This window comes from Daktulosphaira vitifoliae, unplaced genomic scaffold (assembly GCF_025091365.1).
Source record: "Daktulosphaira vitifoliae isolate Bord-2020 unplaced genomic scaffold, ASM2509136v1 Scaffold_3, whole genome shotgun sequence".
NCBI lineage: Eukaryota > Metazoa > Arthropoda > Insecta > Hemiptera > Phylloxeridae > Daktulosphaira > Daktulosphaira vitifoliae.
In genome coordinates, this window is record NW_026099574.1 from 6,197,484 (window position 1) to 6,214,768 (window position 17,285).

At 24.1% G+C, this 17,285-nt stretch overlaps 1 protein-coding gene across 1 annotated transcript; it reads left to right on the forward strand.

Moving 5' to 3' along the window:
* Positions 1-7,812: 7,812 nt before the first annotated feature.
* LOC126902969 (mediator of RNA polymerase II transcription subunit 15) lies at positions 7,813-15,884 on the forward strand. The gene is made up of 13 exons (XM_050680798.1): positions 7,813-7,947; positions 8,248-8,308; positions 8,371-8,458; positions 9,901-9,958; positions 11,215-11,274; positions 12,898-13,211; positions 13,334-13,485; positions 14,034-14,110; positions 14,329-14,505; positions 14,565-14,686; positions 14,812-14,975; positions 15,121-15,223; positions 15,292-15,884. Exons 2-13 carry the CDS (start codon positions 8,250-8,252, stop codon positions 15,610-15,612), a joined length of 1,695 nt encoding a protein of 564 aa, XP_050536755.1. The 5' UTR covers positions 7,813-7,947; positions 8,248-8,249; the 3' UTR covers positions 15,613-15,884.
* The last annotated feature ends 1,401 nt before the right edge of the window (positions 15,885-17,285 follow it).

Consider the following 17,285-nt stretch of genomic DNA (forward strand, 5'->3'; position numbering starts at 1 on the left):
GGTCACGGGCGGCTTCATTTGTGGTTAATTTTATGATATCAAACATTACAATATAAACTGAGAAAAGAACAGAAGAAAACAAAATCTTTTCACTCTAAATATTAGTTATAAGTATGTAGCTTTTTCCATGAAAATGATCTACACTTGAATTATTAAATAAATTAAAAATTTGAAAATAGCAGATTGGTATTTTTTTATTATGAGCCAAAATACAGCCCATGTTTATTTCAAACGATAAATTTTTAATATGACAATGGTCATAGATTTTCTGATAAAGTAAAATTGACAAAATTTTAATTAGTGTAAACAAATAAAAACTCTAACTTGTAACCTAACAATCAATTACAATTTTGAAATTATTTTTTAACATTTTTTGTAAATTAAAATTCTTTTTTACATTTTATAATAAATTTAAAAAATATGGTATGTTGTGATATTAGTATATTATTCAAGTATAAAAATTAAATAAACTAAAAATATTAATTGAAACAAAAGTTATTAAATTTGTTGTCATATTTATGACTCACTCTGTATATTAATTTGACATAAAAATAATTTTTTAACATTTTCTATTATAGAATGAATTTGTCATTTTAAATGCATGAATACCTAAGAACAGCATCAGAACAACCAACTGCAATCAATATTTTATTTGTCCTCAAAAGTTTCAAAGATATATCCATAAATCGTGTTTCTCCTTCATTTAATGGTACAGATTGCCATGGCTTTTTTTCATGTTTTGTTTTTAATAAATAAGATACAGATTCTTCGCAGTAAAAACCTTAAGTAGAAATATTTCATACTGAGATTTGTTAATTAAATATATTATATTATTATAATAAATTATTATAATAATTTAATATATAGTTTATATATTATAAACAATTTAAATATTTTAAACAAACCATTAACATCAGTTTTCAATATCCAAATTTTTAACTGTGCTCTGCCACCAGCTGTTACAATTACATATACATTAGATTCTAATTTAAGAGATGAAACTGAACGAACTGATGATATATGACTTCTAAGTGTTAGTAAATTTTCCAAATCACTACTAAAATTTGCCAACCGAACAGTTGTATCATCACTCCCAGTTACCATTAAATCATCTTTGATTTGAGCCATTGAATTAATAATCATTGAATGAAATCCATCCTAAGATAAAAAATGATTAATTACAGCATTCCATAAATATTAAAAATAATAATTTTTATTATTTTTAAATTAGAGTATTAAGTGTTTTTAAATTTAGCTATTAATAAATTCAAGTACCCTTAGTGTGTATTGGCCATCTAACAGAATTTGTTTTGCTTCTAATTTACCACAAGATGAACTGCATACAAAATCAATAGATTTACTATCGTTAGCAAAAGAAATATCCCAAGCTCTATGACCACCACCACAAAAAACAGTAGCTAAAATTCTCTGATCAATTGCACTATAAATAATTAAGTTGTTCTGAAAATAAAAGTATTTACAAACAATAACCTTAAAATAAATTATACTCGTAAAACATAAACTAAAATTATTTAAATTATTTAATAGAACTATTAACATCAATGGATAAACCATTCAATATGATAAAAGGGCAAACATTACTAAAGACTGGATTTTTATGCATTGACAGTAATATTAATTTCTAAAATAAAGTGTTAAGTAAGAAAAAATTTAGGGTATGGAATTTTGTATATTTTTTTACTATGCCACTTACTTCTATTATAAAAATCTAACACTGACGACACTGGTGTTTTGTAATGTATAGACTCTAAATATTTTTTTTTCTTTTGCATATTTTTACATATTTCAGTAAAAATCTCAAATTTCTACATTGTTGTAAAGAAGTTGTATTTTAATTGATATTAAAGGCATCTTTTTTTAGGTTTGATGAAAAGATATTAATTTTACTATAATATGAAAACAATATTTCAAAAATGGAAAAATTTTGCCTGGTTGTCTATAAATTGGAAAAATCCCACAAAAATTTAATATTTTTAAAATAGGTAACTTTCGACATTTTTCTTTAAACTGTCATAACTTTTAAAAACAATTGAAACAAACAAATTACTTTATAACTTTTTATAATTTCTCTATAAAAACTATAACATTAAATTATTTAACATCAATTTCATATTAAGTTTAATTACTTATATTTCAAACAGAAACACCAATCTTTTTTTTTAGCTTCGATGCGAAGCTGAGAAGGTATTGGTTTTACTATGATGTGTTTTTTTTTTTGTGTCTGTTACCACTTTTTCTCAGCTCTCACCGAACGGATTTCTTTCAACTATACGTCAAAAGATCACAAATCGTATCTAGTCGAAGACATTACCCTTCAAAATTGAAAAAATTTCCCTCGTTCCCCGTAAATGGGGGAAACCTCCAAAAAAATTACAAATTTAAAAATCGCTAATTTTCGAAATTTTTTCAATTTTTTTTACTAAAAACTGCCGTAACTTTTTCAAAAATGAACATATCAATATAATTTTTTTTTATATAGATGCTTGATGTCTTTACTTATCATTTGGTATATTTTTTTTGTAAATCTGACACTTAACCTGCCCACAGGGGGGGATTTAAAATGACAACTTTTTCACAAAAAATTTACTTTTTCAACTTAACTTTTGAAAATGTTCCGGAAGGTCTGACACTTTTATATATATCTTAAATTAAAGCTAATGTAATATACTTTAATTTGAAAAAAAAAAATTTGACCTCTGGACTTGTCTTCACGGCGAAAATGGCTACCGAATGCTATTTTCGTGTGAAAATTCTCGATTTTATTATTTATATTATATTTAACTTTATAATGCTATAACTTATTGAAAAGTTTATGGATCCACACAATTTTTTTATGAGAAATAATATTTTTTAATAAACCCTTTTTCATTCGACATACTTTATCTTAATCGAGATATTAATAAGGAACCAGCAGATCAAGTAGCTTTTGGAATAAAACACCAATTTTTTTAAAATTAAACACTATCTAAAGATTTGCATCGAAGCGTTTATTTTTGATAGTGATTTTAATCACTGTCAGATATCATTATACTTGATCCAACTATTCCACGTCACCACTGTGCCGCGACCCCCCTGTGCTGGGTTTTTTATTAACAGTTTTATCTAATATAAATTTTATTTTATTCGATTTTTAACGAGTTACAGCTATTTAAAGCTTAGAAATTATCAGAAAAACAACATATTCATTTTTAAAAGACAGCTTGTTTTTTGGGTTATAAATTGATAATCGCAACTGGTTTGTAACATCATCAGTATATCAAATTTCTACAAACCAGTAGTTTCTTAATGTACAACATGATAATGTTGCATTTTTTAAATAATAAATATGCTTCTTTTCTGATAACTAATAAACTTTATACAGCTGTAAATCATTGAAAATCAAATATAAAAAAATTGATAATAAAAAAAAAAATTGGGATTGCCAATTAAAAATCAAAAAAATTGATACGAGTTTAAGTTATAAGTGATGATAGCAGAATATTAATTTTTCATTTAAAACAGCTCAACAGAAAACCATTATTGTTAAAAATATAAAATAGTGATTAATTTTAATATTTTGGAAAATACTTTGTGAAGCATAATTAAGGAATCACCTTGAATACATATCACCATCACCAATCAGAATTGGTCATAGCTAATGTTTTTTACAATTGTATCAACTATTTCCTCATTAATGAACTTGATCACAGTAAAAAAATTCATGTAATTATGAGCAAAATGTTTTAAATAAACAATCAAAAGTAAATAACACTTCTTTCTCTTTCATAACTTAATTATAATAAATATAAAGAATAGAAATCTTACTTCTTTAAAACCACAAATTAATAATCCATGTTGAATAGTTTTATTGATGTGGAATGGCCATTTAGTAGGTAAAATTTCACTTCGAATTTCAAAAACATAATTAGTTTCAAGAGATACACTCCAATATCTATGGTATCCATCTCTACCAACTGAACTAACAACTTTAAAGTTAGAAATTTGTTCATCTAACCATATTGCTGTAACACCAGCAAAGCTGTGTATTTTATTAAATTGCTGTAAAGGATTCTAAAAAAGAGAAAAGAAAAACTTAACACATAAAAAAGAAAAATTATATGTATCAATCAATGCCTTTTGATTTAAATGAAATATAAATATAGACCCTTCGTTACAACCAGAAAAAATTAATGTTCCAATTTTTACAGCAGTTGTTACCCATATATTTGCTTTTGAAGCTATGTTAAATTTTGAAATTTGGTTTATATGCATACCTAAAAATAAATTAAATTTATGAAAAAAAATTAATTAAAAATAGCATTGAAATTAAATTATTAAATTAAAAAAAATAATTTTTTGACAAAATATTAAAGAGAATTTATCAATATTGTTGTTAAAAACAAATTTACTATAATTTATCTAATTTTTAAGTTTAATTAATATTAATTTATATTACATTTATATATACATACATTTATATTTAGACACAAATTCACTCTATAAAATATTTGTTTCTTAAACAAGCTACCAAACAATTGCATAAATAAGGCAAGAACATATTCTTTTTCAGTGCCAATCATAGCGTTATCTCTTAGAAATAATATGCATAAGAAATTTTTACAACCCTATTTAAATACATTTTCACCTTACATTTATTTTTATTATATGTAAAGTTTATTCCATGTTTCCTCTCAATAAGAGTTTATTCACTCTCACTTAATCATTTATCATCTTGATTCTATTTTATTTTAAATGAATTTATGAAGCTTTTAGTTATAGTTAAATAATTTTTTCATAAAAAATGATTGATAGTTCAATTCATGCAATAATATTTTATTAAAATTATATGATCAGATATTTTAATTAAATTTTCATGATGCAAAAAATATTGTTTGTTTATCATACTAAAATACTTTCATGATAAATGTGTAATTAATTAAAATATTAAATCAATTTTTTTTAATTTTGATAGACTCATAATTTTAAAATAAGTTATAGATACATACTATGATTAAGTATATACAAACAAATTGTATTCTCTACTGAACTTGTCATTATTTGACCTTGATCTAACCAAATTGAATAACTGATTTTAGTAGTTGAAATTTGTCTACTTATAACTTGAAATTCTTTATCAACACCTATATCAAAAAATAAACAAATAATTTTATCTTAGAAAAATAAATTATAATAAGACATTTGTTAAATTACTTTTTAAAATTACTATATAACCATTACTAGTTGTAAAAAGTATAAAATATCCACAAGGTGACTTCGTCATTGTTAAAGTACAACATAATATTTTATTTTCATAAATAATACTATTATTATCATCTTTATATTTTACAACTTGACCATCAGAATATAGTACAATAGTACCAATATTCTTTATTATAACTAAATGTTTAGGATATCTCTTTTGCAATTTATAATCATCAAGAATACATAATCTTGGTATTGAATTAATTTCCCATAGTCTGATACTACCAGTTGATGAACCACTAGCCATTAAATGTTCAACTTCCAAAAAATCTAAAGAGCGTACTTGAGATCCTCTACTCTCTTCCCATTGGTATGTTGAAGATGATGCTTTATAGCATATTTGACCATCCTAAAATGTAAAAATTTAAATACAATAAAGTATTGAAAAAGAAATACTAACAATTAATTACTTCTCCTGCACTCAATATACCGTCCGATTCTAATAAAATACTTTTCCAAACTCTTGCTTTGTGGGCATAAATTGAATACTTTGGACAAATTTTTGCATTTCTCCACCAATCATATAATGTGCTATTATTAAAAGATTCAACATTCCAGATAATAATACTGCGATCATCTGATGTAGAACTTATAAGGGTGTTTGAAAGATTTACAACAATAGAAAATAATATACCCTTAAAATATAAATTAGTAAAAGATAAAAGTATTACCAATTTTACAAATTAAAATTACAACCTCATGTTTTTGAAGCCTATGTAAAATATTTGTATCATTGAGTCTTCTAAAAGGACTCCAAATTACAATTTCCTTGAACACAGTTCCTGAAAATACAATTACATTATCTTTGTCTTTTCCTACTGATGTTGCTGAATAGCTACATAATCAAACTTAAAGAAATTTGATTTGACGATAAGTAGTTGTTAAAATATTCTGTTTAAAAATTTAATTATTACAAGGATACAGTATACACTGTTCATCACAAGATACTTCTTTAATTTTTTTTTTTAGTTTGAAATTCCATAGTTGAGCAATATTATGGGCTGATATTGATAATAGTGAATTATCATTAAGCCAAAGTACATTGCAAATCCAATCATCTGAATGAACCATACTATCAAATAACATACTAAAAATGTATTAACATAATTTTTATTTAAAATAATTAAAGATTGTAAAAGATAAGTAGTATGGCTAAATTATAAATAAATACTTACCCAAAATTATTAGTAAATGATTCAGTTAACTTATAAATGGCAACATAATTTTCTCCATGTAAAGCAAGTAACGATTCATCGTTATTACTTTTAATTCCATGAATTGAAGCTTTGTCAAAAATTTTTTTATGTAGGATTAAACACTTGGTATGAATATCATAAACCAGTAAGTTGTTTCCAATGCCTAAAAAGACAATTAATTTTAGTAATTGTTAATAATAAAATTTATATGCTTACTAGTTAAAAGATAAGATCTAATAAATTTAACACACGAAACTGTATGCACTAAAATAACAGATTTAAAAATGTTAGATTTTTCTACACCTCTGTTAGATATCATAATTGATATTAATACTTAAGAGATAGGTAAAAAAATTATGAATATAAATTTTTCAATATTTTAATGAGAAAAAACAATAAAAATTGGTACTTGAATTATATATAAACTTCTGTTTACTAGATATTGGAATTATACTTATTATATTATCATATTCATATATCATTTTACCGCACGGGATGCTCTTATCAATAAAATAAAAATGTGCCAAATGTGTACATTTTATTCGATAAATTTTTTGTTCGAAAGCCATTATTATCTAAAATTATTCCAATACTTATACTTGTTCCAATTAACAATTTATCTACTAATAGTTAATTAAATTAAATTTTAACTTAAAAAAATAAATTTAAAATATAATAATTTATATTTAAATATTATTATTTTATGGGTTTTGAATAATTAAAAAATCTAATTTAGTTATATTATAAAAAATATTTCGTAAGGAGACTTTAAAGTAGCATTAGGAAATATTTATTTTGTAAAATTACTAGATTAGACAACTATTAGTTCCCTAAAGCACAAAGTTTTAAGAAGACTTAGCGTCTTCTTATACCGAAATACAGTCCTCTATAGAAGCATTATGTTATGTGCTTACGCATTTAACTATTATAAAGGAATTATTAGTAATTCTTACACACTTATTAACTATAGCCTTTTTTAAATTTAAATTTGCCGTGAGTTATTTATGTCTATTTTAATATATAACTCCATAGAATAGATGTATTAGGGCGCCTAGCTCCCAGTTCAAAATTTAGTTCCTTAAAAAAAAAATAAGGAGATTTCATTTAGTTATTTAAAAATATGCCGGAGAAAAATAAATACAAAATTTTGATAAAATTTTAGCTATGACTACGAACATACTCAGACGATTTTAATTGAAACCAAGGGCGTATTTAAAAATTTATATTGAGGTAGGCACAATTATAATTTTTCAATTAACAATCAATGAAAATTTTCGCGATCATTTGAAGATAGTTATAAGATAAACAAACATTTACCCTAGTTTTATTGGGTTCATTGGGTAAGATGCCGCCAAAAGTTTCAGGGGCGTCTTTTTCATTGTGCCCTAGGACAGCTGCCCCGTGAAGCCTTTTACGTAACACGTCACTGGTCAAGAAAAAAAAATTCTAGAAACCAAAAAGTTATGGTAAAACTGGCTACACTGTACAAGTAATCATTCTATATTGCAATAATTATTTATCTACAGTTACTTTATCATACTGAAGTTAAATAGTGTCAAATGTAAATAAGTAATTTAAAAATTACTTATTTTATTAAATTTTTTTACTTTTATATTACAAGAAAATATAATTATATTATTGAATTTGATGATAAGTAGCAAAAGTTTTATTTTAATCAATTAGTTAACTCAGTGACACATTTGCTGCTGAGCAATTTTACAGAATAAACAGAATTTTTTGTTTGTCAATTTTTAAAATATTAAACTAATTTCAAATATTTATTTTGAAGTCATGAGTGAAGATGATACGTGGCGTACGCCCAATTTTCGTCAAAATGTTGTCAATAAAATGTAATTTTTTTTTATATTCTTTTAAATACAATACAAAGTTTATAATCATTTGTAAATTTTAGTGATGAAGCTATCTCTCAATCTGGGTTACCAACTACCAAAAATAGTTTGGAAATGGAAAATCATGTGTTCATGAAAGCTAAAAGTAAAGTATGTATAATTTAATTTAATTTATTTTGAATCTAGCATTTGTCTTATTCGATATTTTTGTTTCTTTAATGGACTAAATTTACTATTTAATTTTGTTAACAGAGAAACATACACAGTCAATAAGGCTTATAGATCTTTATAATACCTTTAAATTTTGTATATACAGAATGATTATTTTAACACTAGCCATTTGATTTCTCTTAAAATAATTTTTTTTTTTGGTTTTTGTTAATTACATAAGTATTTACATTTATTTTTTATAAAATGTTTTTTTAGATTTATCGCTTTTATCTTATAGAAATGTCAACTCCATTTTTTAAAATAACAACATAAATATTAAACTATAAAATAGAAAATAATTATATGACTGGTCAATCATAACTTTTGGTCTAATACTTTGGAAGTTATTAGTATTTTCAATATAGACCAGAGTTGAAGCAAGGATTTTGCAATTTCTATCATTAGTCATTTCCTCTCCTACCATCTTAGTGCAAAATCGTTAATTTTTTCCAAATATTTTTTCAAAAGTTGTCATTGACCAGTCATTTTCTATTTTATAAGTTAGTTAAATATGTATGATGTCATTTAATATAAATAAATTGACACTCCTATAATATATAAGGAATGAACACATCAAAAAACATATGAAAAATATTTGATTACAGATAAATGAAGATACATATGTAACTAACAAAAGTTAAGAAAAAAACAATTATTTAAAGAGAAATTGAGTAGTTATCGTTAAAAGAATCACCTTGTATTTATATTAATGTTTTGTTGCTTATAATACAATTTTAAAAATATTAATGTTTTGAAAATATTTTATTCAATATACTTTTTTATAAGATTTTATTACAAATTATAACAATAAAAAACTAGTTGATTTTAGAAAATATTTTAAGAACCTAATTCAATAATATCTTTTAATATTCAAATATTTAATAGGACCGATATACCCCAAATAATACTTTTAGATCGAAAAAATATTATCAGGAAAACATAAAAACATGTGCCAGGGTTTTTGAATTCCAGAAATTAAAAATAACTTCAATATCTTGGGATCTGTCACATTATTGATTTCAAGTCTTCAAATTTCAATGTAGAAGATAAATAACATTTTAGTAAAAGTTTTAAATAAATGATGAAATAATCTTTGCATAATTAGATGTAGTTAATGTAAACTAAGTTAAGTATTGAATAGTTAATTTTTAAAAAATCAAAAAGATATAATGCATCATACTTAAGAACGTATGGTTTATAACCAACTTTGTATAATAATCAAACTTGATAACTAATGTTTGTATAAACATGAAATTTTTACTATTGACTCTCCCTTGAAATTTTTCACAATATGAAAAATAAACCAAAATTAACTTTTCTTCCTATATAAAAACTCTATTCCTTTATGGACATGTGAATAAATTATAGCTTTCAATTTTTAGGATGAATACTTAAGTTATGTTGCTCGCTTGCTACTACATGTTGGTGGAAGAGATATGAGTAAGTAGTAAATATAATTCAATAATTGAAAGCTTTATGTTTTGTATAAAAAGTCATGTGCTTATTTAAATTAATTGACTACTATATTTTCTACATGAAAATTTTTTTATTTTTACATTTAAAATCTATTTAAATGTACAATTTTTTTGGCATTTACAGTTATAGGATTTGTATTTTTATCATAGACATATATTTTATACAATTTTTAAAATATTGTATCTTTTTCTACATGAAAAGCAAATTTAAATAGCACTGGAGTTATAACACTAATCTAATTTAATGTTTGAAAATAACCTTTGTATGGAGGGTAAATTTGGATGGTTAATGTCAGGGCCATATTAAGGGAGTCTAGGTATGACCGTTCATAGTCTTAAGGTGCCTATTTTAAATTTTACTAGCCTGTCATGATATATTTTAAGTAATAATGACCTGTTTTTGCTCATTATTTTTTCATAGAAAAATATTTATTCATAAGGCTCATCTCAAGAAACTACCCATATAGTTTTTAATTCGACCTTGATTAATGTAGTCAACTTCCTCCCTAAAAATAATTTATAAGTTATAAAAGAGTCAATCTTTTTATATTGATTACTAGAGTTAAAAAATATTTTTATTAACCAAAAATAAAATACATGGTAAAATTATATAATAAAAATTGATCACTTGTGGCTAATTAAAAAAATTTTACATGGTAAAATTGTTTTCTAATAATTTTTAATTAATTATGATATGTGTGTGTGTAAAGATTAAAATTATGTAAGTACTATTACTATATAAATAACTATTCGTGATCTCTTTAGAAGTTTTTATTTTTTAACTTTGTCTAAAGTTATACTTATGAGTTAGTAATATAACTGAATTTTTTTGTTTTTTAATAGTAAAATAGTGGTTACTTTGTAAATAAATTAAAATTAATGTTATTTTATGTGTAATAGTCACACTTATAATGAGTACATACCTATATTGGGAGTAGTTCCTAAAAACTATTTTAAATACATAATTTAAATAGTATTATTAAATTGTATTATTGTAGTATAATAGTTGAAAATACAACAAAATTCAAGCCCTATTTAATTTAAAATATACGAGGAGAGTATTTTTTATGTAAAATTAAAAATAACTTTTAAAGGTGGATTTCAAAAGTAAATAGTTATTATTGACTTAAAACTTGTATAAAATGGTATTTATAAGCTAAAAAAATATGTCTTCATTTTATTCTACATTTACTAAACGTAATAAATTGTTGTTTAATTTAGGAGGTGGAAATCAAATGATGAATATGAACCAAAATCCTGGAGCAGTTAATGCTACAACACGTAAGTACTTTTAATTATTGGTAGAATTTAGGAGGTAATAAAAATTATACTTATTATCTATTCAGATAGTTAAAAGAAAGATTGTCAACATATATTTATTTTTTGAATTAGAATTTCAAATTTTTGTTTATATTTTTAATTATAAAAAAAGGTTTACATCATTTTAGTTTCAAACCTAAAATGTCGATATCCACTAATATTCTATTTTTTCAGATAAAAATACTTTCGGCTCTAAATGAGTGTGTCCAATAGGACATTATATATAATGACTTTCAAAAAGCATTTAATGAAGTAAATCACAACATTCTTTTATATAAATTATCTTATTTTGGTATCCATGGAAAACTATTTAATTGGCTGAAATTTTATTTATTTTCTTGAAACTAGGCATTGAAAATTTTTAGTTATGTTTTAAATGATTTTTTGGTTAGTTTTGAAGTTCCTCAAGGGTCTCACTTAGGTTCCCTCTTATTTATATCATTCATTAATGATTTACCTTATATTTTTGATAGCTCGGTTGACATTTTATTTTTTGCCGATGATGCTAAATTATTTTTAGTTATTTAATTTCCAAATGATGCATTAAAATTACAATCAAATTTGAATACTTTTGTTGATTGGAATTATGTTAATCGTCCACTGTTAAATATAAATAAGTTTAATATAATAATGTTTCCTTTTATAAATAAATTTATAATCTATAATTTTAATAAATAAATAAATTTTAAGATTGATAATTATTCAGTTATGAGAGTTAGTTCAATCAGAGATTTAAGAATTCTCTTTCATTTTAATATGGATTATTCCTTCCACATTAACAATTTTACTAAAAAAGCTTTTAAGATGCTGGGATTTATTAATAGGAGTACAATTAATTTAAAAAATACCAATGCTTTGAAAATACTATACTTTTCCCTGGTTAGGTCTCATCTTAAGTTTGAGTCAATTGTTTGGTTACCACATTATTTTTTGCATTTAAATATTATTGAAAATGTTCAGTATAAATTTCTAAAAATATTATGTTTTAAAATGAATATATTATCAAGTGATATATATAATGTGCAGATTACCGATTTGGGAATTGTTTCTTGTAACTCGAAGAAAAATGTTGTGGATATTATGTTCATTTACAACATATTAATTCTCCAAAATTACTATTTCTTATTGAATTTAATGTACCCACTCACTGATTAAAGAAGTTCAACTTATTTCATGTTTCTATTTATAAAAATAATTATACTTCTACTTCATTTTTCCCTAGAGTTCTGCCACTAGCGAACCGTATAATGGATTATGTTGTTTCTTTTTCTATGTAGCGTAATGTATTCAGGCAGAATATGTATACTGCTTTAAATTTACTTGTTTAAATTGATGGTCTGATTTATTGGTCATTTTCTTGTTTTTCTGTTAATTGTTGTTATATTAATTAACTTTATTAGTATTATGTTGTTTTACTATTGTCACACGTATTGATATATCTCAATTTTGTTATTCATATAATATATATAAGCTATTTAAATTGTACACTATTTATTTAAGTTGAAAATGCAATTATTTATATTTTGCTAAAAAGTTTTGTAACACGTTAACTGTATATTAATAAATAAAAATAAAATTTTATAGTTTTGCAGACATTAAGTAATCGACCTCAAACTCAAAACAAATTACCAGGTCAAATGCCAATGGGAACTGGCCAAATGAATCAAGCTCCACCAGGTACATTAAGACCTAATGTACCTATGGGCCAAGGACCAATGATTCAAAATTCTGGGCCAGGTCCTATGAATAACCAAATGGGGCAAGTTTCTTCAATGCCAATGACATCTGTAATGGGTGGCCCTCCTATGCAAGGAATGCCTGTTCAAATGTCGGGGCAAATGCCAGGAATACCTAATAATATGCAAACCGGTCCAATAGGACGAATGCAACAAAGAAAAGTATATAATTTTTTGCTTTGATACTTGTTTATTACTTTCATCATGTTTTTATTCAATAGTATTCAATCATTTTTTATAATGTTCTATAATTTATTTAAGTTAAAGCATTATACTCATTTCAGATGCCAAATACTCCAGATAATGTAATGATGGTACCGAACCAACCTAATGTTGGAGGATTTTCTGGTGGCCCACCCAGATCTGTTGGAACAAATCAATTTCTTAATCATAGTCCATCATCTCCCCAACAGTCACCTGTCAATGTGCTACCTGGGTAATTAATATATTGTTTGTTTAACCAACTTTGTTTATTTTTATTTGATTTTCGAAAAATTTTAAAGTTGATACTGTAATGTTTCCTTTCACTCATTGCTCCTATCTTTGACTTGGAACACTCCCTTGCGTCTATTTTTCTATTTGTTCTATCTTAGCTTTTTGACATCTCTAGGTTGATATTAAATTTATTTTGTCTCTCATCAAAGGTCCCTTGATGTACCTAACTTTTTATCTTTCATTTTCTTGTGTACTCCTTTTCAAAACTCAACATTTCTCCTTGTACTTTGTTCCTACTTATCACTCGTTTCATGAATATAATCATCCTTTATATTGTATGCTTTGTCAATTAAATAATGAATAGCTCTATATCACTAATAAATTTTGTTTTTTGTTATTTTACTGTTTATTTTAGTGTAATTTATTGTGCAAGATTTATCACTAACTATCATGTATTTAATTAAAATTCTATGCCTTTTTAGGCCTTACATAATTAAAATAAAATAAAGTAAATTTTTATATAATATTATATTTTATTTTCAATTTTAGAAATCAAATGATTGCATCTCCTAGTGGACCACAATTAACCCCTAGTGGTAATATTGGAGGACCTATTAGATCTATTGGTTAGTAATAAAATGTTGTTTGTTAATATCATTAATCAAGTTTTTTATTATTCCATGGTATATTTTGAATAAATAAGAAATCCTTAAAAATTCTTTATATGATTTCTATATCATGTTGTGTACTTATGTAAATTATATTTTGCAGTTATTTACTTAATTAGAAATTCAATGTTCATAACTTTTTACAATAACTACTTATAATTTTATACGTATATTAGGTCCAGTGCCTTCTCCAGGCAGTTCAGTTCCAACATTGAATACTCCAATAAATCCTTCATCAAATGCTGGGCCTAGTCCCTTGGCACAAGAAGATATTGCTTATAGAGAAAAAGTTAGACAGCTTAGTAAATATATTGAACCATTAAGAAAAATGATAGCAAGGATTGGGAATGAAGGTAAAATATTATATTTTTTCAATGAAATGTTTAAAAATAAAATTTTATATAATTTTAAGATGTTGAAAAGTTAGCTAAAATGAAAAAGCTTTTAGAAATTCTATCATCACCTAACCAGAGAATGCCTTTAGAGACATTGCTAAAATGTGAAATTGCTTTAGAAAGGTTAGATTTGAGCAGGGTAAGAATTTATTGTTTTTTACTGTATTATTGTATTGTAAGAATTTGAGTATTTTTATATATACACCCTTCAGCATAAAAAATACATTATAAAATGTTTAATAAATATACAACTTTTTTAATTAGGGTGAAGGAGGTAGTGTTCCTCCACCTCCTACAAGTACAATGAGGGAAGTACATCCTCTTATAGAAGTTATTAGTTCAATGATACAATCTCCTAATTTTAACCATACTTTACATCGAACTTTTGCTCCTTGTATTGAATTTATGGTGGGTCCAAGAAGACCAATGTAAGCTTTATGTTATTTTTAAGATAAATTAGATTAAATGTGGGAAATTAGTTGATTAAAATGTAAATTATATACACATATAAAAAGATAAAAGAATATAATTATAAATAATATATATATATATATTGTATGTATTTCATTTTAGTTCACCACCTCCATTTACTGGTAATGATAATTCCAATGAAGTTCAAAGTATTATACCAAAAGCATTAGAAGGAGAAATAGCTCGACTTGATCAGCGCTTTAAAGTATAATGAATAATTAAAGTACCATTTATTATCATTTACTTATATACTTTTCTTTTAAACAAATATAGGTATCTTTAGATCCTGTGCGTCCTAGTGGAGCTTCATGCATTCGATTATTATGTCAATTAGATGATAAAAATTTGCCATGTGTTCCTCCTATCAATGTAATTGTATATGAAAATTATCCTCCGGCCAATCCTGCATGTGTAATTTCATCTAATGATTATGGAGGTACATCATTTCTTATGTGTGTAAAAGATGTCTTTGAATCCAGAATGATGTTAATGCCAGTTCGCTTCACTGTATCACACATTCTTGACTCTTGGGAAATGAGTGTGAGACAAGCAGTAGCAGCATTACTTGACAATAAAGATATTGTTACAGACTGATGTTTTAAAGTTAACTGCTAATATATACTATTTGAATGTCATAAAATGATTGTTATTGTTTTATTAATTTTTATTGTTATTTTTTGATAATGATATGTGTAACTTATTTTCAATAATCTACTTAAAATAGAAAATGGTCTATTTGAAAATTTATATTTATAAATCATTGTACTTATTTTGAAGCTTAAAATACTTTATATATAGTTTATTTTATTATTTTTTGATCTGCACATATTAGTTTAAGCAATTAGAATAAATTATTCATAATTAGATTTATTATAATTTTATGTAACCTATTAATCTTTTTAAATTTAAAAAAGTCTGTCATAAAATGTTATAGAGTGTTGCTGTTAATATGCACATAAATTATATTTAAGAGTTAGCTAATAATAACATTAAATATTTTAGTAATTTTAATGTGTTCAAGTGATTATCACCATAAAATCAAGCATTTATATAGACTATTAATAATTAGAAACTATTTTTAATTATATTTTCAAAATGAGCTATATAAAATAATGATAAATTTATTCTAACAGAATCCTTATAATCAGTGCTCAGGACTATGCATTTATAAAATTTATTTTAGTAATCCTAAGTACATCATAATTCATGTTAGTTTTTCTCATTACTAATCTGTGTATATTAATTGGAAATTTAGTTTTACGATACATATGAAGATCACTTTATCATAATGAAAAATATTCCTGTGATACTGTATATACATATGATAATTTTTCAGTGTTGGGTGGCTCAGAAGTGGTTTAAAAAAATTTTATAATGCATAAAGTCCAGATTTATAATGATTATACATATATGTATAATATGTTATAATAAAAGTTACACTATAGTTAATACTTGTGTATTTATGCGTAGATGAATACATACATCTATCACTTCTAAAAATCTATTGTGATAAATTTAGGTATTTAAATTTAAGTTAAATTTCATAAAATTATTAATTCTTTACTTTTTATTATTACATTTTCAATTTTCTAATATTGCTACGCTTTTTAGTATTTATAGTAAACTTACTTTGATTAATTTGATACAGTTTAATAATTTAAATATTTATAAACTTCTTTTCGTATTCTTCTGTAAATATTTTTCTTAGAATGAAAAGTCCATCGAGCGTTAAAATATATTTCGTAAGACCAATACAAACAAAGAACAATATCAATAATATAATGCCCATAGATAGAATAACGATTTTTTGTATAAAATATAGCACTTTTAACAGTTCCATATGCTTTTATAATGTGACCTATAAAAGTTTTGAATCAAATCTCAAATAATATTTGTGTTGATGAATTTTCCTTTTTCATTACGATGAGTAAACATAAAACTAAGAAAATGCTTTTCTTAATAGCCATTAAAATAAGTTTTCAACGTCAACTACTAAAATAATATTTTTGAAATATTTATCTTACCATATTTATCTTGGTAATTATAAATATCTTGTAACGGTTAAAATTTCAGTAAAGGTTCATATTAGGTATACGTACAAATTGTTGAATTTGGAATTTTAACTACCCGTTTTTTATCATATCCCTCCTCATGATTAAATTAGAAAAAAAAACTAATAACTTTTTTTTTACAGGGGTAAAATTATACAAGACTTATAACTATAACTTTGGATGGAGATTACAAAAAATTAATTGATTTCAAGAGAT

Bases quoted from the DNA above. Each gene is read 5' to 3' on its own strand.
- LOC126902969 (XM_050680798.1), top strand. From the start codon at position 8,250: ATGAGTGAAGATGATACGTGGCGTACGCCCAATTTTCGTCAAAATGTT. The intron at 8,309-8,370 runs GTAATTTTTTTT...TGTAAATTTTAG, and splicing joins CAAAATGTTGTCAATAAAAT to TGATGAAGCTATCTCTCAAT. The intron at 8,459-9,900 runs GTATGTATAATT...TTCAATTTTTAG, and splicing joins TCATGAAAGCTAAAAGTAAA to GATGAATACTTAAGTTATGT.